Source organism: Poecilia latipinna, unplaced genomic scaffold (assembly GCF_001443285.1).
Source record: "Poecilia latipinna isolate Pla-1442-1.1 unplaced genomic scaffold, P_latipinna-1.0 Scaffold1256, whole genome shotgun sequence".
NCBI classification, from domain to species: Eukaryota; Metazoa; Chordata; class Actinopteri; order Cyprinodontiformes; family Poeciliidae; genus Poecilia; species Poecilia latipinna.
Genome location: NW_015113872.1, coordinates 49424 through 72768, shown reverse-complemented (window position 1 = coordinate 72768; position 23345 = coordinate 49424). Strand labels below are relative to the sequence as shown.

The 23345-nt window shown below is 38.7% G+C and overlaps 3 protein-coding genes and 1 long non-coding RNA gene across 4 annotated transcripts in view; 1 reads left to right on the top strand and 3 right to left on the bottom strand.

Moving 5' to 3' along the window:
- Positions 1-1201: 1201 nt before the first annotated feature.
- Positions 1202-3147, bottom strand: rpl22l1 (ribosomal protein L22-like 1). Its single transcript, XM_015054516.1, has 4 exons — positions 3044-3147; positions 1778-1891; positions 1481-1602; positions 1202-1409 (listed from the first exon to the last, which is right to left on the bottom strand). The coding sequence occupies exons 1-4, from the start codon at positions 3050-3052 to the stop codon at positions 1265-1267; spliced, it is 390 nt and encodes a 129-aa protein (XP_014910002.1). The 5' UTR covers positions 3053-3147; the 3' UTR covers positions 1202-1264.
- A 3931-nt stretch (positions 3148-7078) lies between these two features.
- On the bottom strand, positions 7079-11799 carry eif5a (eukaryotic translation initiation factor 5A). The gene is made up of 5 exons (XM_015054515.1): positions 11719-11799; positions 9324-9511; positions 8969-9073; positions 7398-7529; positions 7079-7310 (listed from the first exon to the last, which is right to left on the bottom strand). Exons 2-5 carry the CDS (start codon positions 9489-9491, stop codon positions 7245-7247), a joined length of 471 nt encoding a protein of 156 aa, XP_014910001.1. The 5' UTR covers positions 9492-9511; positions 11719-11799; the 3' UTR covers positions 7079-7244.
- A 113-nt stretch (positions 11800-11912) lies between these two features.
- LOC106961040 (uncharacterized) lies at positions 11913-14809 on the top strand. Its single transcript, XR_001427702.1, has 2 exons — positions 11913-12032; positions 13750-14809. It is a non-coding gene; the product is annotated as an uncharacterized LOC106961040 (long non-coding RNA).
- A 1435-nt stretch (positions 14810-16244) lies between these two features.
- tnikb (TRAF2 and NCK interacting kinase b) overlaps positions 16245-23345 on the bottom strand; it is a gene marked incomplete at its 5' end in the record, with an annotated part of 54948 nt that continues 47847 nt past the window's right edge. The window contains 8 exons of the mRNA XM_015054513.1: positions 16245-17231; positions 17643-17782; positions 18819-18978; positions 20067-20216; positions 20851-20951; positions 21091-21225; positions 22233-22376; positions 22446-22622. Of these exons, the coding sequence (XP_014909999.1) occupies positions 17148-17231; positions 17643-17782; positions 18819-18978; positions 20067-20216; positions 20851-20951; positions 21091-21225; positions 22233-22376; positions 22446-22622 (1091 nt within the window). The remainder of the gene's footprint in view (positions 17232-17642; positions 17783-18818; positions 18979-20066; positions 20217-20850; positions 20952-21090; positions 21226-22232; positions 22377-22445; positions 22623-23345) is intronic.

The following is a 23345-nucleotide window of genomic DNA, read 5'->3' as shown; positions in this document are numbered from 1 at the left end:
ATGTAAATTATATTTATATTGGATCGGAAACAATCGAGCCGCTTTATCCCGAACGCGGAAGCTGAGGTGCAAAGAGCCCATTCGACTCACTCTAGCTGCTAACAACATTTTTTACAGTTATTTTCATTTAACTTTTTTTAATATAAATAACTTTGTTCTTTTTGTTACGAATGAATAGTTTTCATCTTCGATAGCCGCTCTAAAGAGTGAATGATCCAGAAACTGTTGTATAGCCGTTAAAAAGACACGTCATTTTCAATTAACACGTTAATTCGAGCGAAAAAACATTGCATGCAACGATTCAGACTAGCCAGCTTTTATTTTGATATGGTACTTCCGCTTATGTAGCTAATTTGCATGCTATGTGTTAGAATTAAACATTTAGTTAACAGAGTAAATATTTAATTATAAACCAAGCATTTAGTTTGAAAGCTAAATATTTATCCTGTAAATTAAGTATTTAGTTTGAATCTCTGACATAAAAATGTATGAATAACAAGGTGAAAACATGACAAAAAATTATCTCCCAAATTGTTTTCTGACAGGCTAAATAAACCAAAAATATTGCTCTTATTTTACTACTCTATAACTTTACATCCCGTCTCTTTGGACACAGTTCTGTGCATCTTTTACTTCCAGCTCTTTTTGTGTTGGTTTGTTTTCAGAACCCTGTTTTTATCTAAAGAAAAGCTTTTAGCTTTTATGAACAATATTCAGTACAACTAATGGAAAAATAAAAGTTTTTCTCTCTTGGCTTCATTCACTTCCAGTCGTTTCGTATTAATTTACATCTTTTGGTAATATTCTCAGGTCTGTTCTGCATGTTGCATCAGATTTATCTGAACCTTTGAGTTTTTCCTTCTGTCGCCTCTTAACGCATCTCTGGAGTTTTTCTGGGTGTGTTGCATTCCTCATTTATCTCTACAGCTGCAGTTAAACAGTTTAAAACAATCATTTCTTGCAGCTTCGCGGTCGGTCTATGCTCGTTCTCTCTACATTCTTTCACAGCTTTGCATTTTAGATTGAATCTTATTGCGCCATCTGTTGGCAGGTAGATGAACTTACACTCCCGTTTTTCTACTGGACTTTTTTTTAAAGGGAAAAAAAATTAAAATTGTTCTTCATTTTCATATCTGATTGTGTAACTGTTTTTACAGAGAATATTGTATTTGTGTTCAGATGATAAAAAACATGAAGCAAGTTATTGTTTTCTCCACTTTTATTCTCCTGCACACAGAAATGTGCAGCGCTGTTCTGCAGCTCTTCACTCATCAGCCTCAGACTCCTCGTCGTCCTGACTGATCTGGAAGTAGCGCAGCTCGTACGTCTCCTTGTCGGACGCCACCACCCTCAGCCAGTCTCGCAGGTTGTTCTTCTTCAGGTACTTCTTGGTCAGGTACTTCAGATACCTGCCAGAAAAGACGACGGGTCAGTTTTTCTGTTAACGCCATCTTTAACAGCATCAGCAGGCCTCTCTTACCTCTTGGAGAACTGTTTCTCAGACGTTACGTTGATCTTGTTCTTCATGCGGCCGACCTGGACGATGTTCCCCAGGTTCCCCGTCTTCCCGTTCACCTTGATCCGCTCTTTCAGGAAGGTTTCCTGTCACACAGAGCACAATAATGCGCTAGGGAAGAGAACCCTAGTCGACCCGGAGCTAGGGAAGGGAACCCTAGTCCACAGGCAACATTAGCTGCTAGCAAAACCAGTAAATTCAATGTTGCTATGGGAACCGTGACAGCTGTTGAGGTCGCATCTATGGACAGAAGGGACTTACAAAGTTTGCGGAGTCCAGGATGCCGTCCTCCACTGGGTGGGTCAGATCCAGAGTGAACTTCCAGGACGGGGCCTTTCTGGACTTCTTGCCTGCAGCGGCTCTCTTCTGTTTAACCTGCAGCACAAAGCAGCAACGTTGCCTCCATGAATCACATCCTCATTTATCCAATCCAAACCCGTCACTCAAGCTCTCTGAAATCACCTCTTACTGTGAAAAATTAGCATTAAAATAAGGACGGAACTGTAAAGTAATGGTTACTGTGAATACTTTGGATGATGAAGGACTACGGTCGGGCATCACATCCTGCTATACACTAAACTTTAAATTAATACCCAAAACCACAATCATGCTATTGTTATTCTACATTTAATGATTTGCAGCTTGTTTTTTTGTTTTTTTAAATCAGTCATGGAACAAGATAATTTTCTCTGATTGCACTACAAAAAAAGGTAAATAATGTAAAAGTATTATTGATGCTAGAAAGAAGAGCTCAAACCAATCAGATTAATAGGGACGAATCAATGACAAACAATTATGAACTTAAGTAATAAATTAAGAGTGTAGATACTAAAAGACGCCATTTGCTGAAAGAACAGCAAACTTACAGCAGTAATTCTGCCTGAACTGTACAACAATACATACATTTAGGGGAACAAATGTAAAGGTTTCAGCTTATTGATTTAGGTACATACATAGTGTACTGTGCAGATCTAAGTTTATTTTAATACATGCTGAATTCATAAACGCTATAATTTCTCCTTTAGAATCCAACTTGGACCGTTTAATATTTCTAGTGCACTGGGTCAGCCCACAACTATTGTACAATATCACTCAAATACAGTAGAGCTACACAGGCATTATTTTTTTGGTAAACATTTATAAATCCTAAACTGGTAAGTTGAAAAAAAAAAAAAAAAAAAAAAAAAAAAAAACTACGACAAATAAGCCGAAATGACTACAAGGCAACTAGCTACCTATCAACCAAAAACGAAGCCGTTAAACATGTATCTGAATAGCTAAAATAATTCATACAGAAAATCCAATATTTTTTCTACGGAGTCTGGTCTACCGGCAGACTGATACTGGAACACGTGTACAGGCTAAAGCTAACTGCCCTTTTTCTACACTCTTTATTCATAAAAGCAATTAAAATCACGCAAAACTTACTCTAACACAAATAATCTATATATGTTTTTATTAAAGAGACAAACAACAACTAAAATCATATCTATAACATTAAATGGATGAGGAGCGAACCGGACTCACCGGCGCCATGTTGAGACCAAACGGGAAAAGGAAGAAACGGATGTGACGCACAAGGACGTAGGACGCCCGACTTGAAACGCCTTTCCCAAATATGGTCAATGTCACATCTGCCAAAAATAATAGGATACATGTGAAAATAACAATTTACAACCTAATGATCAGGGGTAGGTATCACGTAGCTACATTTACTTGAGTATTTTTTTTAAATGTAATTTTAGGAGTAATTTTACTACAATATGCTTTTTAGTATTATTTAATAATTTTTTGCTTTATCAAATAAAGAACAAACATATTTTAATAAAATATACACCAGATCCAGATACAAACCTACAGTTTATGTTGAAATGAGACCTCTTGTTTGTAGACGAGCTTCATTTTTCTGATATTATTTTCTATCTGCTAAACCCTTTGTGCTATTTGGAAATAAAGAACATACAGTAGTCAGTTGACATACTTTACCTTGTGGTAATATAAATTGCCTACTTTAAATGTTACTTTTATAAGTTTATTGTGGAAAAAACTAATTGGAAAAGTGTTTTTTTTGTCTGAATTTATTATTTTGTAGTTATGTTACTTATTTGTATAATCCCCCCCCCTTAGTTTAGTTTTTAAAATACGAGAATTTGCACATAAAATAATATTTTCTCCGTCTGACAATCAGTTAGTACTTAAGTAGCCTTTTTACAAAATACTGTTGCAGTCTTACTTGAGGTATTTCTTAATGATGCATTTTACCTGACACTTTGTTACTCCTGAGTATAATTTCTGGGTTCTCTACCCATCTTTGCTAATAATGTAGCAGATGTTTTAATAATTAAGTAAACACAGATTTTAATATGTTTAACTTGGAAACAGCAGCTAAACATGATTTTTCTCCATAAAAGAGGAAAGTTTGGTCACTGCAGGGTAGAAGATGTTTTCCCTTGTTGGTCCAAAGGTCAGTTGTTGCCAAACCAGGCCTGATAATAAACCTGCTGAGCCTGTTCAATCATTGACCGCTCCCTGCCTCTTTCAGCTCCATTCATTCAGCCGCACCACGTCTCCGAGCCTGCAGAGGAAATCAGCCGTCTGCATGAGTCACAGAAACCATAACTTCACCCTGAAAGGAAAGAGCTGGAAAAACGAAAGAAAAAGAAGAAGCATGCATTCATTTTTCCAGTGAGCAGAAGGGAGTGATTCAACTGCATGCTGGGTGTTGCAGCCATGGCTTCAAATACTACAACACAGGAGAAGAAGAAAAAAAAACAAACACTTGAAACAGGAACTTCTCAGGGCCTGCAATTGAGGAAATAACACGATTCTGGTTTTATTTCTACCACACTGTTACAAATAGCTTTCTGGAGTCTTGATTTCAAAATCAGCACCGCAGGGTAATAATAATTATAGAAATATTGAATTCTGTGCATTTATTTTGATTATGGAACTTTGAATCAAAGAATTACTTCAGATTATATATAACAAGAAAGATGAATGAAGAATTATTCACATAAATATATGTCCTGATATATATAACGGGGGATAAAAGTTTCTACGACAGTAGAGGAATCTTTCAGTATTCAGCTTTATTTGAAGTAAATATATATTGACTCAATTTCAAAGTTGTGTTTGAGTAACAACAGCATCAATAAAATAATCAACATACTGTGAGCAGGCTGTTTTATTCCTTAAGTGCCTAGTGGTGCTAATTAGCATCATACTTAAGTTTATACTAATGATAGATGCTCTGTGACTGGGAACAAAAACACAATACATTTTTTTAACATAAAATCAGACTCTAAAGTATTAAGATGGCTGCAGAAATCCGGCTATTGATAGAAAATTTTTTCGTCTAAGAACAAACATTAAGAGGAATTCTTTGAAAATGTCACCCGAGAAAACGTAAAAAACCCCTCTGTAATAACCGTACATATGTCATGTTAATCACCGTAATGATTCTGCAAACAAACACAGACATGAGTTATTTCTATTTATTTAATGCATTGATAAATACAAACCTGTCTTACCAGCACATCCAAATAAATGAGAATACAATTAGTTCCTCTCAGGACAGAAGGTAACGAATTACATTTGCTTGAGTAACTTTAGTTTTACCACATAACACTTTTTACTTAATGTTTAAAACTAACAGATTTTACTTATTTGACGTCAAATTACAATGTTTTAGCAAAGGGTGTCAAAGTGAGACTTCTTGTTTGTACACAATCTTTGTTTTATTCTCCATCTGCTGAAGCAGCTCAGATATTTAAATACTGTAAACATCGTCGCTAAGATGCGTTACATTGACAGACTTTACCAACGGCAGGTTTTGGTTTCAGCAGCTTTATGATCCAAATACATTTAGAAATGTTTTGTTTGCTTGAATTTTTTTTGAAATACAGAATTTTGCATAATTATATTCACCTAATTACATAACTTTTACAAATCAAAATACTCCAACTTTTCTGTTTTTAAGTGTAAAGTTACTTGCAGCGGCGGCTCCTTTTTGGCAGCCGATGTTTCAGTTCAGGTCCGATCAGTTCGGCACTGATCACACCGTAATCAATACATTTATTGGTTCCTTTAGGCAAAGACGACCGGAACCGAATCCAGATGGAAAAGCGAACCGACTTTGGACTTGATGCATCTCGGATGTTCAGCAGATCAAATTGTGGAAACTTAACCTCTGACCTCAAGCAGTTTGGATTTTGTTCTCGTTTTCCAGAAAAAAAAAATCTGCATCATTTTTTTATTAATCTGACAAATTAATAAAAAAATACAGACTTGGACTGAATCCCTTTTAAATCCAGTTAAAATTCTTCATCTCCCCCAAACTGCCTCAATCTGTTGGTTGTGCAGTTTACCACTTTTTCCTTCCACTAAACTTTCCATTAATAAACACTAACTTAAATATAGCACTTATGCAAAATTCTACATTTGAAACTCAGATGTGTATACATTTCACTGGAAAGTTTAGTGGAAGAAAAAATCCTCAACACTTAGAGAACTTCATTTTGGGTTCTCTGTTAGCCACAATCAAAATCACAAGTTTGACATTTTGAACAGAATTACGAAAAGTTTAATTGATCTTGTCATTTATTGTATGGAGTCATTTGCACATTCCTGCAGCATCATGAGCAGTTTTATAGAGAGGCTAGGATACTGATGCTAACACTTCCTAAGGTTCCAGCTGTAGAAACAGTCTCTGCAGCATTAAAGCACAAGTTATAAATCGCACAAACAAAACTGACCCAACACTGCAATGCATTTATTTTCTGCCCACCAAACAAAACCCGCCAGGAGACAGAAAAGCAGACAGCGTTTTGCAGTTTTTGTCCATTTGTATCATTGTTTTATTTTGCCTTCTTCAGTCAGGTGACAAAAGGCCTCGAGTGAACAAAAAGTTTGCAACTGAACCACCCTCCCAAACCCGAATAAAGTCCCTCAAAAAGAAAACAAAAGGAAACACTTCTCACTGCAAACCGCCTCCCACATGTCGGAGGCCCACACCGCTCCACACTCACGCCTCTGAAATCAAAGAATAACACTTTTTGTAATGGGGGAGGGAGGGAGGGGGATGGTTACATCGGATCGAGAATTTGGACCAGAAGTACGAGCGCCCCGGACCGCCGCGGCCCTCAGACTCCTACAGACGAGAAACGGACACCGAGGGGGAAGTTGCTGAAGTTCCTGACTGGGGCTGGGGTGGGAAAACTTTTCGCTTTACATGCTGGGTGGGCCTCTAAGTGCTAACCACCCCGAAGATGGCAGCAGTCCTCCCCTCCAGATTCGCTTTATTTAATCTAAAGAATATAAAAAATAATCATACAAAAGCTGAACCCCAAAGTTTCTTTTAAACATTCAGGAATGTGAGTGGCGAAACGAACACTTTGAAGGCAAAAATAAGCAGGAATGAGCAACTGATCGGGATTTTTTAAAGTTGTTTTTATATAAAGTAGATTGTTACCAAACAAAAACTCAGTCATCAGACAGAGGACCACGCAGCGAGCTGCAGTGGAACATTCCCAACAGCAACAGAAAGAGAAACCAGGGAGGGGAGAGGAGGCGAGGGAGAGGGGATAAAAAGATCATTGATGAGAGAGAAATTACAACAGAATGATTTGAGGTTGTCTGTGAAGGCCGACGCTTTGGTGACAGAACCAATGAGAATGCAGGAGACTGGTTGTGGGTGGTGCTTGTTGCCTGGGCAGCAAAGTCCATCTCCCTATTTGCTGGCCAAGACCTTGGTAGCGACAGCACATTCCTCCCCCATGGCAGAAATCACGGTGACCTGCGGGCAGCCAGAGCAACGTGTCCGAGTCAATCATCTGAAACCCGACCCGGACCGTCCGTCGCGCTGCCAGAAACAGAAACTCACCATGAATTCTTCACCCGCCTCGAACTTTGATTCAATTTCCTTGCCGATGTCGCTTTCGGGGACGCGCAGGTCCTCTCTGATGTCACCGTTGTCGCTCATCAAGGACATATAGCTTTCAGCGATGTTAACGAGCTGAAACCAAACAATTCATTACTTCATCTGAAAAATATTTTAAAAAAGGATTTCACGTTTACAGATTTTGATTAAAAAGACATGGATTAAAGTTACAGTCAGTCAGAACCTGAGGGGATCCAGGTTCTGGATAAAGGAAACATGAGTGAGTCCTGCGCAGGTCGGTGAGGGGAACCAAACAGGTTATGATCTGATTCAGACACAAGGCTCTGAATACCAGAATCCTAAAACCCAATAATGACAAGAAACAGCTCAAGCTACAAATGCTAATCAGGCTAATGCTAGCTGCTATTTAATTAAACTAGTTCCATCAGGCTAATGCTAGCTGCTATTTAATTAAACTAGTTCCATCAGGCTAATGCTAGCAGAACAGACATCCTCTCAGCTCATATACATTTTCACTCCTGTTGTACAGGATTCAGAAATTTGATTTAACATCATTTTAATATTGTTTTGAATCTTTAAACCTACTTTAAACATGTTTTTATTTCGTTTTTAATATTTTAAAGTATGGAGCACGGAGCCACTTTCTATCATGTCATATTTATAATTATGTGTTTATATCAAGAGACATGCACATTTTGTACATTTTTATAACTTTTGCCCTTATCCAACAGCACAGTGTTTTCTTTTTATCTACATTAAAATTCTCCATTACTGCCGTCACTGAGCTGCTGTTGTACAGAAATGTCCCCATATGGGACAATAAAGGACGTTTCTGTTCCAAGTTTCCTGCTGTAACCGGATCCACCTCATCATATAAAGCTGATTGTGTTGGTCTGTTAAATAATCCCTGGGATAAAATCTTATTTTGTCCTAAACTATTAGTCTTCCTATAAAGTGTCACTAAACTGATCTAAAGTTCAAACCAGCCGTTTTAAAAACATCCAGAAACTAAAGCTTCCAGCAGTAAAAGTAAAATATTCAGTAGGTTCAGAAAACAGACGACCAGATTGTTTCATCCTGGAGCCGAGAGGCGATGAGATAAAATATCAGGTATGTTCAAATTAATTTAAGCCTCAAGTAAAATTTCAAATTAAAGCATCTCAAACAGGCAACAAATAGATTACTGATAAAAATAATCAGCTTCTGTTTTATTATGTGCTTATTCTAACAATTAAACTCACTTTCAGATCTATTAACTGTAAAAATCAGGCAATAACATCTAAAACCTTCCAACATTAGTGAATTAATTTAGTTTCTACTTTCAGCATTTAAAACTAAATTAAAATTGGTTGCCATAAATTCAGGAACAACTTTTAGCAACAGTTTTTGTTCATGAAGATAATTAGCTGCAGTATTAATTCAACACTGTAATGTGAACTTGATTAAATTAATTTGATACTTTTTCCCCTTTACAAACTATAAATTCAGAGCCAGCAGGAGGTCAGACAGGATCTGATCCTGGTTCTGATCTCAGACTGTAACATCCTGGTCACCTGATAGTCTGTCCTCTTGATGGCGGGAACATCCATGTTGTGAGTGGAGGGGCACATATCTTCATACTTCTTGTTGGTGAAGATGTCGATACCAACCAGGTTAACCTGCAGAAACACCACAAACGAACAAAGATGTGAAAACTGGCAGCAAGCAGCAGCTTCTGTTCCCAAAAACCAGTTAGAGGAGAAACAGTAGATCTGATATTCAAATTATAAATCTGAAGAAAGAAAATTTAAAACCAGGTAAAACTAATACATCAGTCAGTCTCCGTGAAGGAGAACCCAGCCAGATTTTAACTTTTTAATGGTTAAAGTTTCAAGGAACTGGGTCAAACCTGACAGCTCAGAACCGTACCTTGGCATGTCCGTGCTTGCCGGTCTTGGAGGTGGACATCTCCACAATTTTGCAGGGACGTCCCTTCAGCACCACGTACCCGTTCTTACGCAGGGCGGAGCACTGCATGGGGTAGGTGGCGGAGGCGCCAGACTCACCAGTCGTGAAGTCAAGATCGGGATCTGCCATGGTGCGATGGGTCTGGGGCGCTGCGAGGACAGACCGCAAAAACATCATCAACACCTGGCCAGGTAAGCACTGGAGCTACATGATGACTCAGGATGAGTAAAGGTTTAATAAACGAAGCAGCAGAAACGGCTGATTGATGCAAACCAACGACAAATGTATTTAGTTTTACTGAAATCAAAAAAGCTGTGAAATCGCTCAATTACAGAAATTACTTCCCAGATAATTTCTAGCAAAGCGATAAATCTGCTGAGTGACCAAACAGACGACTGGACCTCTTCTTTCAAATGTTAAAGAAAGTCAGAACCGTAAATGCAAATATTCTCCTTAAACAAATTAAAGTTCATGTATAGCGAAGATAATCTGTAGTCTGATCGCACAAGGTGTCCATTTAATGTCATTACATTTGTTAGCTTGTTTTCATCATCTTGGAACCATATGGTGGATATCTGAAGAGAATCAGAGTTTCAGTCTGGTGTGGGTTTTTATCAACGCTGAATATTCATCAACTGGAAGAATAAACTCTGCAGGGTTCTTAAACCTTCCACATCTGTTTCAAAGTCATTTTCAGAAGCAAATTAAACCACATGTTTCATTCTGTAATGTTCCCTCCACTTTACTGGAGGCTAAAACCTTCATTTATTAAAGCTGAAATGAGCCTCATCCAAGAAAAAAATAAGAATATTGGCAATTCAACTGAAATGTTATAGCCAGCTAAATACTGCACCTAATTCATGATTACAATTTATATCAAATATCTATTTAATGTATAACAATTTGATTTTTGTTTATGCAAAAATATCTTCAGGTATGTAGGTGGAATCAACTTTTATGTAATTTCAGCTCTAATTCAGGTTCTGATACTTTCTCTAATAAAATTCTGATTTTATAGATAATGAATATAACATCTGAATTGAGTTATCAGTTATATAACCAATTCATAAATTACTAGTTTATTAAAGTTTGTATTTATGCATCTTCGTTCTTATTGTTTTCTTTTAATTGGCGTAAAGGCAATTTGAGTAAGTAGTTTCAGACTGCATAGAGCAGCAATAACCAGACAACGCCTAAATGAATTAGCTGGGAATCCATTCAAACTCAACCTGATATACTTCACTATTTACAAACCCTAAATATCTATGCCAACTTTCTAAAACTATAAACTATGGTTACTGTCACGTTTAGCAATTATGTAATTACGCATTCCTACATTTTAAAGTCACTATTTAAAGAGTTTGTTGACAAATTAGCTATTATTGCTGCCTTTGCAACGTTTTTGGGGCCTTTTTAAGCAATCCAACTCATCAGTTCAGAAATGCAGATTTGTTTTTAGGACTAAATTTTTAATATCCGAGTTGTTTTTCCAGTCAGACTGAAGTAGGTCTGAATAAACAGCAGCGATAAATCCGCAGCGTCCATGAAACGTGGAAGCTCGGACAGGCTAGCCGGCTAAACACGAGGCTCAACTGCTGTGTCATCCACCGCTGCTCCAAATGGGTCTGGATCAATTACAGCAGCATAAATCTGTTTTTCAGAGTAAAAGATGTAGGAATAAATTTGAGATAAGTTAGGAATAAGTCTCTCCAGGGGATTAACGGGATAATTTAAGAAAGTAGCACACGCTAGCTTGGCCTTCTGGTAACAACACCGACATATCATACCGATATTTTATAACGATGGAGCTTGTACTAAAATGCGATGCATTTAGTAACGCCAACGTTAGTTATGTCTCGTCATTGTATAAAAAAACTTAGTTTAATACCTAATAAAACAAACTCTTCGTAACTCGTTACAGTGGCTGTTATTTAAATAAGTGAGCTAACGCAAAGCTAACAGCTGCTACCAATGCTAACCGCAGTGAGATGCAAAATAAAGACTCCAAATCACTTCAAGTTCGACGGCGGCTCGGGGCTCAGCTTTTATTATGGCCTCCACGAACAACACGTGGCCGCTAAAAGACAGCATGGAAGGCTGGAAAACACGGCCGACATGACACCGAGCGCCTCGCCACCGAAGGCCGCATGTCCCTTTGATTGAGCCCCGGACACCCACACCCTGCCCCACCGCCCGACTGGAATCCACCGGCAAAACAAAGCAGCTTATCCGAAGGCTTCGCTTACCGGGAGGAAACTACTTCCCTGCCTTTAAATCCACTCTGAGGTGAACTAAAAACGGATAAAGTTTTCCGTTTATTCCCTGAAGGAAGAAACACGCGCCATGCCGCACTTACCTTCCGAGCAAAAAGAGGACCGAGAGTGCGCATGCGCGGCCAACTTGACTGCAGCATCCGCGGAGGAAGCGGAGAGGAGGGGGGAGTTTATGTGTTCGGGCTGGCAGAAAGGGTTGCCAGGTATGTTCGAGGAGACCCTGATTCAGGAAGGGAGAAAGGCCGAGCCTGTCTGAGGAGAACTGGCAACCCATCAGCTCACCGATATACTGTGGTTCCGGAGGAACCTACAGGCACCGATAAAAACAGCTACCTACCCAAAAAGAGTGGTCCAAAATGAACGAAAGTCAGAACACGCGTAGACTAGCGATTGGAATGTAAACAATTTGATTTGTAAGGAGTCGGCACATGCAGAACGGACATGCACTATAATTTAGTCAGTAAAACAGGCGAAAATTACCAATAGGATTGGACTTAGCCTTTTGCTATGTTGGAATTTATGTGATAAATCAACATAAAGTAAATACTTGTAAAGTAGAAGGAAAATTATAAATGTTTTTTCTTTTTAAGTTTACAGCTAAGTAATAATTGTTTTTCATAAAATCATCAGTGGCAGAATTATTGGAACCCTTGTCAATTATTAACATGCAACAAATGTAGAAAAAATATTTTGGTATTTAAGTTTTGTTTTTGGTATTTAGCAGTTAATATACATCATGTTTCTCAGTGGTAGAAACATGACACAGGTGGTGCATTCCATTTGTAGTCGAAACTCGGAAATTCCAACTTCCCAGTTAGAAATTTGTATTCCAACTTTGCGTTTGAATATGGCCGCTCCTTGCATTTCAACCTGAAGTAAACTCAGGTTGAAATGTTTAATTTACAGGGCACACATGTAAGACTGCATCTAAAATCAATGTCATGGCATCTGCAAGTGGTGAAAAGTATTTAAAATGATTTTTATGAAGTACTGCAAACAATGTCTTCTTCAGCGTTGTGATTTTGATGTCAAACCCTGCTGCGAGTTTCGACTTCAGAAACTGGGCCGAAGAAAATGGCCCATTTCTCTTTGTTCATCCTCAAAATATAAAAAAATGAGAGATTCAAGTGTGGCTGACAATCTTTGTAAATTAGAAAATGTCCAAAGAAAACAGCTCTTCACCTAAACTAGAGGCGTGTTAGTGTCACTGGTTGTAACTATAAATTATTTATTTACTGACTGGTAAATAAACATTCTCAGTCCTACCATCACAAAAATAAACATATGGAGTTCTGAACTTTGACTTTAACTGGAACTGTGTGCTTTGGGCAGATGAGACTAAAACCTTGTTTCCACGGTTAGTTACAAAGTTTGGTATAATGTCTTATGGTCCGATGTATTACAAATGATTTTAAAAAGTGGCTTTTATTTCAATCATCCCTTCTCTATGTTGAACAACAGAGTATTATAAGGTTTGGCTGCAAGAATTTCTGTTTAATTCTTAGAATAAAACAATAATATTAGCAGAATATTATTGATTTTACCAGGTAAATGGCTTGAAATTGTGAGGAAAAAAACCTGGATAATTATTTTTTTATTTTTCATGTTGGAGTACTCATAAAATTACCATTTTGTTCTCCTAATATGGCAACTTTTTTTGGTAATATTAACACTTTATTATTTTAAAAAGAAAAATTTTAGCCTGCATTTTGACCTGAATTCAAAGTCCAAATTAATAGAAGCTGAAAAACATGCTCGTCAACCAAGATGGCCGCCGGGCGTGCTGACATCACTCTAACTATGGAAACCAAAGGAGCGCTTTGGTGGAAATACCCATAAATTTCCAAAAATTAAATCTTTAAAAACCAAAAACTTGATTAGTTGATAAAAGTAAAAATTTGAACTGCTGAACCTCACAGCTAGCTAAGCTAGGTTGGTGGAATCAACTAACTCACACTCTTCAGTTGCCTAGCAACAACTTGCTGGGTAACAAACAGTTTCAAGTCCCCCCCTGTGGATAAAAGAGGAAATGTCACTCCACCAGTCTGGAAGTATTTCAGATATTAAAGCAAATCAGTAATTATCAATATGAAACACATTTTCTGCCCCAGCAGGTTGTTACTGCCACACCCATAAGGTGAAGGTTTGTGTGAAGAAAGAGAAGCGGCTCTGGGTTTCTGCTGTACAAGGAGAGGACATTTATTGGAGATTTCCAAACATCACAGATGTGCGTTGCCGGACGACGGTCGTCTTCTGACTGACTCCAGTGATTCAGGTGAGGTGAAAACATACGCTCACATGCATGTCACACACCTGTGCACACACCTGCACGCTCAGACACACAGTCGCACACACGTTCACAGTCTTGATACAAAAAATTGAAATACAAATAATACCACGATAAAAACATTGTATTTTTTTTTTTAGAAATTCTTACAGTATTCGCTATGTTCTCTATTCTGTAGAAAGACAACTAAGCTTTGATAAGTGAACATTATTTATGTCCTCTAAAATGATCAGTAAGATATTATCATCATGTAAATTATTACAGTATAAATATCTTTTAATCTATTGATTCTTTGCCTCCTGCTCTTTATTCACAGGTTGATGATCAACTCCAACATCCTGCACATTTTAAAGGCCTCAGCTGGCCTCAGTCTGCGTCCGTTTATCACATCCTTTAAGATCTTTGAACAATTAAAAGGAAATAAAGCAAAAGATGAAACAGTTTTCTCTCATAATCCCAGCGTTTACAGTCAAAATCTACGCACCTGCTTGGTTTTTACATACCTAAATTAATAATAAATGTCACCAAGATGTATAATTCTCCAGTGTACAATCTTTACTGTTATTCAACTAAAAAAAACACAAAATGCTAACATTTTTCAGGGTTTTGTCCACTTTCTATTGTAAAACCAACAAGTGTTTTGTCTCAAACCTGAAATTCATAACAAGTGAAGACGGTTCAACATGTATGTCTTCATGCAAACTAAATAAACAGCCATGAATGAACGAAATTAAACTCATTTAGTTCCTGGAAGTGCTCAGAAAAATCTCCCAGGTTATAATGACTGAAAGAGGGACGAAATAAAAACAAATCTCATAAAACCCTTTTTGTTTTTGTCTGCTTTTAAACAGCCTGTGAGTATTTACAAAAGTGGAGAACAAGCAGAAGAGCTAAAACAGAAAATAAAAAGTGGTTTTAACACAAGGCAGGAGAAATAACACCTTCCAGAAGTTTGTAACTATTCTACGAACGAGTTCTTCCAGTGAGAAAAGACGTGAAGATTTCTGTTATTGTGTTGCTGCTGCAGCAATAGTACAATATCTACAAGCTTCCTTCTCCTGTCAGGAACCAAACAGCTGCAGCAGCTGCTGCAGGCCGTCTGCAGCGGCGGGTCGAGTCTCTGGCTCCTCCCTCTGACAGTCGTTGCTTGTTTGAAGGATTATTGGTGTTTTCTGGGAGGAGGCAGACGTCCAGCAGCATCACTCGAAGCGAGTGTTCACACTGTGAGCATCTAGAGGAGCGACGGACCACAGCTGGGTGTTTTACCTCCTGCTGATGCCTTTTGAGTTGTTTCTGTGCTGCATCATGAAGAAATAAAAACCATGAAAAGTAATTGCTATATTTTGCTAAAACAGTCTAGAAACCACTAAAAGAAACAGAAAGCTTGTTTGGGAGGATTATTTTTAACAGCTAATTTTGTTGCGTTCTTTACGTGTTTTTATATGTGTACACAAAACATATTCAAAAATGAAGTTAATAAGAAAAATATGGCTCAATAATGCAACAAGGCAGTGCTTTAAACTGTGCGAAGAAAATACAAAGCTTTTGGAAAACAGTTATTTAGGTCCTTATTCAGGTACTGACTTTTATTTTGGAAATAAACTAAATTTGCTTCAAGAAGGAAAACAAGCAAATAAAGGTGATAATATATCAGAAACTGTCATGAAATGTTTGATAGTTTGTGATCTAATTAAGAGCAAATAGTTTATTTCTGATGTTTTTAAGCTGTCATACTTAAAAACATCAGACACATCACACTCTTTATGTTTTATATTTTCTGATTATTTATTTATCCATCTTAGTCATCTGATCTGAGTTCTAGTCAGAAACTTATTTGCTTTTTTATTTTCAAGCTGGGAAGTCAGTGTTAAAGTTGATGTCTGACAGTCTACAGATTATTTTGAGTTTATGTCGTTGAATTTAGCGCGGCAGCGTTAAGCTGATGTGTTGGAAGATGTGCATCAGTGAACTGTGCTCTGACTTTATATTCACATTTTTAAGCATTTCACTGCAAAACACAAAAACTTACAAAGTAATTTTGTCCAGTTTTTAGTGTAAATATCTTCGTAAACTTGAAATAAGACAAAACTAACTTACAAGTGACTCTTCAGAATGAAGTAGAATCTGGTAATTAATTAATATTAATGAAAAGTTCTAGTTTCATTAGTGAATTATTTCACTTATAACATGGGGAAAATGTCATGTTTTAAGTGAAATAATCTGTCAGTGGAACTTTAACTTTTTAAAGAATATTAAGGAATTATATTAATTAAAAAGCTGCTATTTCTTTCTGAAAGTTTACTTGTAAGTTAATTTTTTCTTACTTCAAGTTTACTAAGATATTTACACTAGAAACTGGACAAAATTACTTGGTAAGCTTTTGTGTTTTTGCAGATTAATCTGTCAGATTGGTTTTATATAATCATCGATGGCTGAAACAGTGAAATGTTGCGACGTTCTTTTTGTGTAACATTCAGAGATTTCCCGTCACTGTCCCTTTAAGATTGTCAGATTTGATCAGGCGCCCAGAATCCGAATCATTTCTTATTCTGGTGCATTTTGTTTGTTGCTTCTTAAAGTTGTGCATTTCTATTCCTAAAAGTGAAACAAAAAGGATTTTCACACCCAGCAGCCTCTGTGTGTTTCTGTTCTCACATGTGATTAATTCAGACAGAATCTAATAAAACAGAAATAATAAATCATCCTGGCTTTGTGAGATGAAAACAATCTTAACATTGTGTGCATTTATGATCTCATCCTCAGGTGTTTTGTTTGTCTAATGCTACTTTGCTTACTCACTAAACTACAGCCGTGGGGTTTTGCTGCAGCAGGCAGGCCTGTGCACTCGCAGTGTGAACACCCTGGATGAAAGTCACTGATGTGCTACACAAAGAGCTTCCCCACTCGAAGGCTACTGGTCAGGTCCTTAAAGGCTCCAGATCCACCCTCAGTCCGGCCCAGCAGGCCAAAGCGCCGACCTTGTGGGGTCACCTTCGCTCTGCAGGCAGTCAAACCGACCACAGGACCTGCAGCGCCCCCTACAGCGTGAGGATGTCTAAGTAGGGACGCTCTGCTGTGGTTTAGCACCTCCTCCAGATGTGCAGTCCAGTCAGCAGCTTGTCGTCGTCGTCCACGAGTACACACACACATATAAACACGCACAGACACCGTCCTCCATCGTCCCTCCGGCGAAGGGGCGTGGCTCCCAGCGGGGGGCGGGGCAGGTTACCAGTTCATCATGGAGCTTCTGTTCAGGGTCATGAAGAAAACTTGACTGCTGCCTCCAGAGCGGACCGAGGCGAAGAAAACCTGCAGAGACCGAGGAAAACTTTAAAACCTGACAGCAGGAAGAAACCAAACATCATGAAACCAATCTGAGTGTCGGTTTATAAACCTGGAAGAGTTTATGAGCGTTTGATTGGTCAGTGTGGCTAGAAAAGTTCTACTTAAGCTCAGCAAATTTACCATTTAAAGGTTGTTTAAATTTGTTACTATTATTATAATTATTATTATTATTACTGTTATTTCCTGCTAAGTTATTCATGGTTAAATATAAGTTCTAACAAAGTATTCAATAAGAAGTAAAAAAGTAGAAGATAGGTAAGAATCAATCTATTTAGAGTCAGATTAATTGATTTATTGATTTACTTCATTAAAACAGATTTTTTTAGTTTTGCCAGCATATAAATAAAGCTAAATCTGAGCTGGTTTCAGACTCACTTTGTCGTTTCTCTCCGTCAAGAACTTGAGGCGCTGAGCTCGTTTGTGCATGAAAACGCCGTCGAGGTGTCCCGTCTCCACGGAGCGGATCTCGATGGCCTTCTCCCCCCAGCCCATGATCTGGTTGGAGTGGATGTAGGCTGCAGGGACAGCAGGACCAAATATACATAAATATAAATGTAAACACACCGACATGGAGACAGAAACCCAAAACAGTCACTGCCAGAGCTTCTCTCTGTCGGACCGATCAGATCAGAGGCTCGGTTTGATCTAATGGATCATGATTTCATATCTGATCAATACGACATTAGTTGAATCCTTCCAGCTCTGGCAGAACAACAATCCGTCCAGTCAGAACCAGAAGCCTGATGCGACATCTTGAAGGTATTTATAATCCTGAGGAATGTGGAGCGACTTGGTTGCTTTGGGTGGAGTCGTATCGTAACAACACCGCCCTGTCAGGACGCGACTCTGCAGCAGAAGAGCAGGTTCAGCTTGAAATGCGACTTCCTCAGATAGAAAACGTCTGTTCTTCCCTGAAGCCGTCTAAACCAGACGTTTTTGAGAAAATCTAGAAAGTTTCACCTCATGTTTAAAACAAAATCTACAACTTTTAATTTCTTCATTGCAAACTGAAACATTTGGTTAACACACATCTTTATTTCTCCTGTTTCCAACACGTTTTGTGGAGGAAAATAACCTGCACATCAACCTAAACACCCCATCCCCACAGTGAAGCATGGTGGAGGCAGCAACATGCTGTGGGGTGGGTTTCTTCAACAGGTCAGAGGTGAAGATGGATGGAGTTAAACCCAGAATGATCCTGGAGGAAAAGCTGCTGGAGGTTCAGCAGGACAACCAGCCTGAGGTATTATGGGATGTTTAAATTGGTAAAACTTTTCTAACTTCAGACATAAATCATCAAGTTTCCAGTTAGCACTGGGAGCGCTGGGAGAAGGAAGATTATCTGTCTCATTCCATGCTGTCATAATGACAGATTCAACAAATATGTAAAAAAATTACGTACTGCAGCTTTAAGGAGGAAAGATCAAGTTGATACTCTGGCAGTATTTTAGACAGAATGTGAGTCTAACAGATTCTGTTAGAGACACATTGCAGCTCATTATAAATCATGAAACATGTTTGTTTCTCTCTGTCTGGTGACCTTTGACATACCGACGGATGTGGGCATCTCGCCCCACTGCAGCACCACGTCTTTGGTGATTCGGCCGTAGGTGTTGACGTAGACGCCCTCGTCCTCATAGCACAGCAGCATCTCCATGCCGTCCGTCTTGGGCAGGACCACGATGGCGTGCGGGGTCACCTGACCCTGGATCTGTGAGGCAGCAGAGACGGGATGACAAGGGGGCATGGAGAGAGGGGCGGCTCGCCATGGAAACGGACACAGCGTGACTCAACAGCGCCAAAAGGCGATGAGAGGCGGTTGCTATGGTCACCGTCTCCCTTTTCTCCTCATCCATCTCTGACTGAAACACCGCCAGGGTTAGAGGAGGACACTGACTCAACTGGCTTTACTGTCTCATTATGTTCTTGCTGACGCCGTTTTTGACTTAATGAAGTCGCAGAACTGTGCAAAAGTCTTGAGTCAAGCAGCTGATCAATGGCTTTGTCTTCAGATGTTTCCTGTTTATTGTTCATTTTTGTCCTTAATCCATAAAATATGCATCATTCTTAAGTTGTAGTCCAAGTTTTCACCAAGTAACTTAATAATAATCATTTTGTCTGAGCTAAAATAATAAACAGTGTTATCTTTGGGGTTTTAGAGTGAATACAAATCTAACTTAAAATTGGCTTTTGGTTAATTTCTTCAGCTTATGAGCCTTTTTATCTTATGACTTATGAAAAAGAGTTGGGGGATTACCAGCCTGAAAATGGTCATAGAAAATCAACACAATCAAAATGTAAAGCAAACCGGGAGAAATGCTGATGAAGACCAGTTTGAAAACTTGTTTTTTAGGGTTTGTTTCTAAAGCTGCTGAACATGTAAAACATGAAACTTTGAGCCCTAGCTCCTTCAGATTGGATGGAGAGCTTCTGTAAACATCTGTTTTCACAGAGCAACCCTTCACACAGCAGCAGTCTATTGACAATTAATCACTCAACAGACTTTGTTTACTAACTGGACGACTTCTGAAGCTAACTTCTTGAGGTTTATTTTATTACAGGGTATCGTAAAACAAATGTATCATTTTCCTCCCACTACTTGTGTTGATCTTTTACGTAAAATTTCAAAACATTAAAAAGTTGTGCAAGGAGCTGTTTAGGTTGGGGGACAGGTCCTTATAATGTAGGTAAATACATCTGTACACACACACACACACACACACACACACACACACACACACACACACACACACACACACACACACACACACACACACACACACAACCTCCGTCACTTACATGTGAGGGGATGTAGATGTCATAAGGGTTTCCAGAATCCACATCGATCACATGGAAACCTACAGTGGAGCCATAGATAACCTTTAACCTCTGACCCTCCTCCACAGTTAAATCCACCAGCAGGGGGCGATGTTGCAGATCGGTGAAAGACTGACAGCAAGAGAAGAGAGTGAGTGATTAAAAAAGTGCCACAGTTGCCTGTTGGTCTGAGTATTCATAGCATTCTTCTGTAAAGCATTTTAGTCAGAATCAATACTGACTGAAATGGTCAGTATGGATAGAAAAAAATTATAATAAATTGTAAATTTAGTCTATTAGGTTTAGCCATTGGGGCCAAAAATGTTAAGCTTATTATACATATGAAATTTTGATTTTTATTAAAATTAACTAACCTTTTTTTCTTTTTCATTATTATTTTACTTAATATTTTAATAAAACAAACAAAATAATCTCATTTCTGTAGAGAAGGCATATGTAAATAATTGTAGGTTTGACGTATAAAAAAATTCCCAGGTTTGCCTTGTTAAGGAAAACACAAAAAGCAAACAATATCTTACATTTTTCAAGTTGATTATCTTTCTCAAAAAAAAAAAGTTTTTCTTCTCAGCAGGAATAGCAGGATGTGGCTCACACTTGTTTTACTTCTGCAGCCCTATCTGCTTGTTTTTATTCTCTAAATATTTATTTTTAGCATTAAAATTCTGAATTTTACCAAATATTTCTGTATCTTCTCATCACAAATATAAATCATTGTTTTGTTGATCCTCCCAGCTTCTGTTTTTACCTTAAAGGCCATAAATTTATGGTAAGGTTTTGGTGCCCAGGCGTAGATTTCCACTGAGTTTTTCAGAGCAATCACCAGGAATTTAATCCTTTCGTATTTCACTGCAGGAAAATATTTAAAAAACACATTAGACAAGAAGAAAATAATAAATTGGTTCTTTTGAAAGCTTAGTTTAAGTAATTTTAAATAAAAACCTAACTGGGATTGTGTTGTTACTGTGCTTCTAAGCTGACAACGTACCGACTTTGTAATGCACGCAGCCCTCCAGCTCCCCCACTGTGATCCAGCCCTGCTTCTTCTCCACCTCCGGGTCGTTGTGTAATATCCTGTTCCTCAGCCAGGACAGGTAGTACACTCGCAGCTTGTTCTTCTTCCCTGCACAATCAGAAATTACAGGTTTATTTTCGACTTACCTGCAGATCCACCTAAGATTTAGAAATTTAGACGTGTTTTGAGGTTTTATTTATACTGTATACGAAGAGCAGTCCTGGCAAAGCCTTCAATGTAGCAACAGGTAGGGTGTTTCCCAGGTAGGACTGATGTGGGCAAGTTAAGACCTGATGAATTCACCAGTTAGTCTCTAAAGTAGTCGATTAAAATTTCCCTGACTGCTGCAGTCCTTAAGGGGAACCTACTGTGAAAATTTCATATTTTTCAAATTGTTATACTTCCATTTGGGTCTCAGATGCTTCTAAAAACAGCCCAACCGCTTAAGAAAAACACCCAGTTGTTTTTTAGCAATAAGCTAATGTTTCTTGGTGTCTGGAAAATGAGCAGTTTCAAAAACCTTTCTAATGTAACGTCACAAATCAGCAGGCATGTCTCCTCACCTAGCAGGTAGGTAACAAGCCAACTCGTTACCTAGCAACCCCAGCCGAACCAGCCCGTTCCCTAGCAACCCAAGCGGACCGCTAGGACTTTCAGTCAGTTGGTTTTATCGCTTTACAGTGGTTGCTGGAAAAGACAAGTGTTTGTTGTTGACTTGCCATTCAGAATCCATTTGCTGCTTTCTTGTTGGTTGTGGAGGAGGCTCTACTAATGCTTTTCGAAGATGTACGGTTGTATAATTGCGCATCTGTTTGCAGCCATTTTTATGTGCAACTATAAATGTTGAGTTGGGGGCGTGGCCAGCAGCAGCAAGACGCCCTAAAACAGCTCGAAGTAGGCAGAACGGACCAGACTGAAATCTCAGCTAAGAGTCATTTTTTAATGAACATGTTTTGTATAGACCGTAGATCTATCATAACCTGTTCAAGGAAGCATAATAGGTCACCTTTAAAAAATGTAATAAAGACATTTAATCTGAGAGTCCCATTTAAATGCTTTTGTTGGCTGAAACCCTTTAAGGACGTTAGACATCAAACATTAAACGTCAGATTAACCTGAGATGGTGACCAGGACGTTGAGTCCCTCCAGGACGTCCATCTGCTGGAAGCGCCTTCGGTTAATCAGGTTGTAAACTTTTCCCTGGCCGCTTCGGTCCAGCAGCATCAGGCCGTTTTCTGTCCCCACCAGCAGATTCACTCCTGCAGAAAAAACTTTTTATTTCCTGCAGAAACATTTTGGTTCCTGCGCGGCGTCCGCCGGCGTCTCACCCCACAGAGCAGCGCAGAGGATCTCAGAGTTGAAGCGCTTCTTGTATTTCCTGATCTCGGGCGTGTCGCTGTGCGGCCGGATGTTCGTCGGGTTCACGTTGACCACGGAGATCTTCCGGGCCTCGTTGAGCCTCGCCTGCTCCTGCTCCTGTTTCAGCAGCTCATCAGCAAACAACGCTGCAGAAAAAAACCAAAATTAACCTGAAGAAAACAAATCTGCTTTATACACACATTTACATTTTTAAAATATATATAAATATGTTTATATAAAAACAATGATGGCCGTTTCTTCTAGGCCTCTTAGCTTCCCTTATGTATATTTTTATGGCTAAATTGTAAAGTGCTAATTTATGTGGCTGTTTTGTAAACTTTCAGTTGAATGACATTCAACATCTGTGTTCAAGTTTTCTTTATTGACTGTTAAGAAATCTTTAAGTAGTTGCATTAGCTTCTGCTAAATACCCAGCTGGTGTAGCGCTTTAGCGTTAGCTTCTGCTTTAGCATTAGCTGATGTAGCGCTTTAGCGTTAGCTTCTGCTTTAGCATTAGCTGATGTAGCGCTTTAGTGTTAGCTTCTGCTAAGTACCATGCTGATGTAGCGCTTTAGCGTTAGCTTCTGCTTTAGCATTAGCTGATGTAGCGCTTTAGCGTTAGCTTCTGCTAAATACCATGCTGATGTAGCGCTTTAGTGTTAGCTTCTGCTAAATACCATGTTGGTGTAGCGCTTTAGCATTAGCTTCTGCTAAGTATCATGCTGGTGTAGCGCTTTAGCGTTAGCTTCTGCTAAATACCATGCTGATGTAGCGCTTTAGTGTTAGCTTCTGCTAAGTATCATGCTGGTGTAGCGCTTTAGCGTTAGCTTCTGCTAAATACCATGCTGATGTAGCGCTTTAGTGTTAGC

Bases quoted from the DNA above. Each gene is read 5' to 3' on its own strand.
- eif5a (XM_015054515.1), bottom strand. From the start codon at position 9,491: ATGGCAGATCCCGATCTTGACTTCACGACTGGTGAGTCTGGCGCCTCC. The intron at 7,530-8,968 runs GTGACCAGGATG...GTTTGGTTTCAG, and splicing joins TCAAGAGGACAGACTATCAG to CTCGTTAACATCGCTGAAAG. The intron at 7,311-7,397 runs GTGAGTTTCTGT...GGCTGCCCGCAG, and splicing joins AGGCGGGTGAAGAATTCATG to GTCACCGTGATTTCTGCCAT.
- rpl22l1 (XM_015054516.1), bottom strand. The intron at 1,603-1,777 runs GTAAGTCCCTTC...TCTGTGTGACAG, and splicing joins TCCTGGACTCCGCAAACTTT to GAAACCTTCCTGAAAGAGCG. The intron at 1,410-1,480 runs GTAAGAGAGGCC...CTTTTCTGGCAG, and splicing joins GAGAAACAGTTCTCCAAGAG to GTATCTGAAGTACCTGACCA.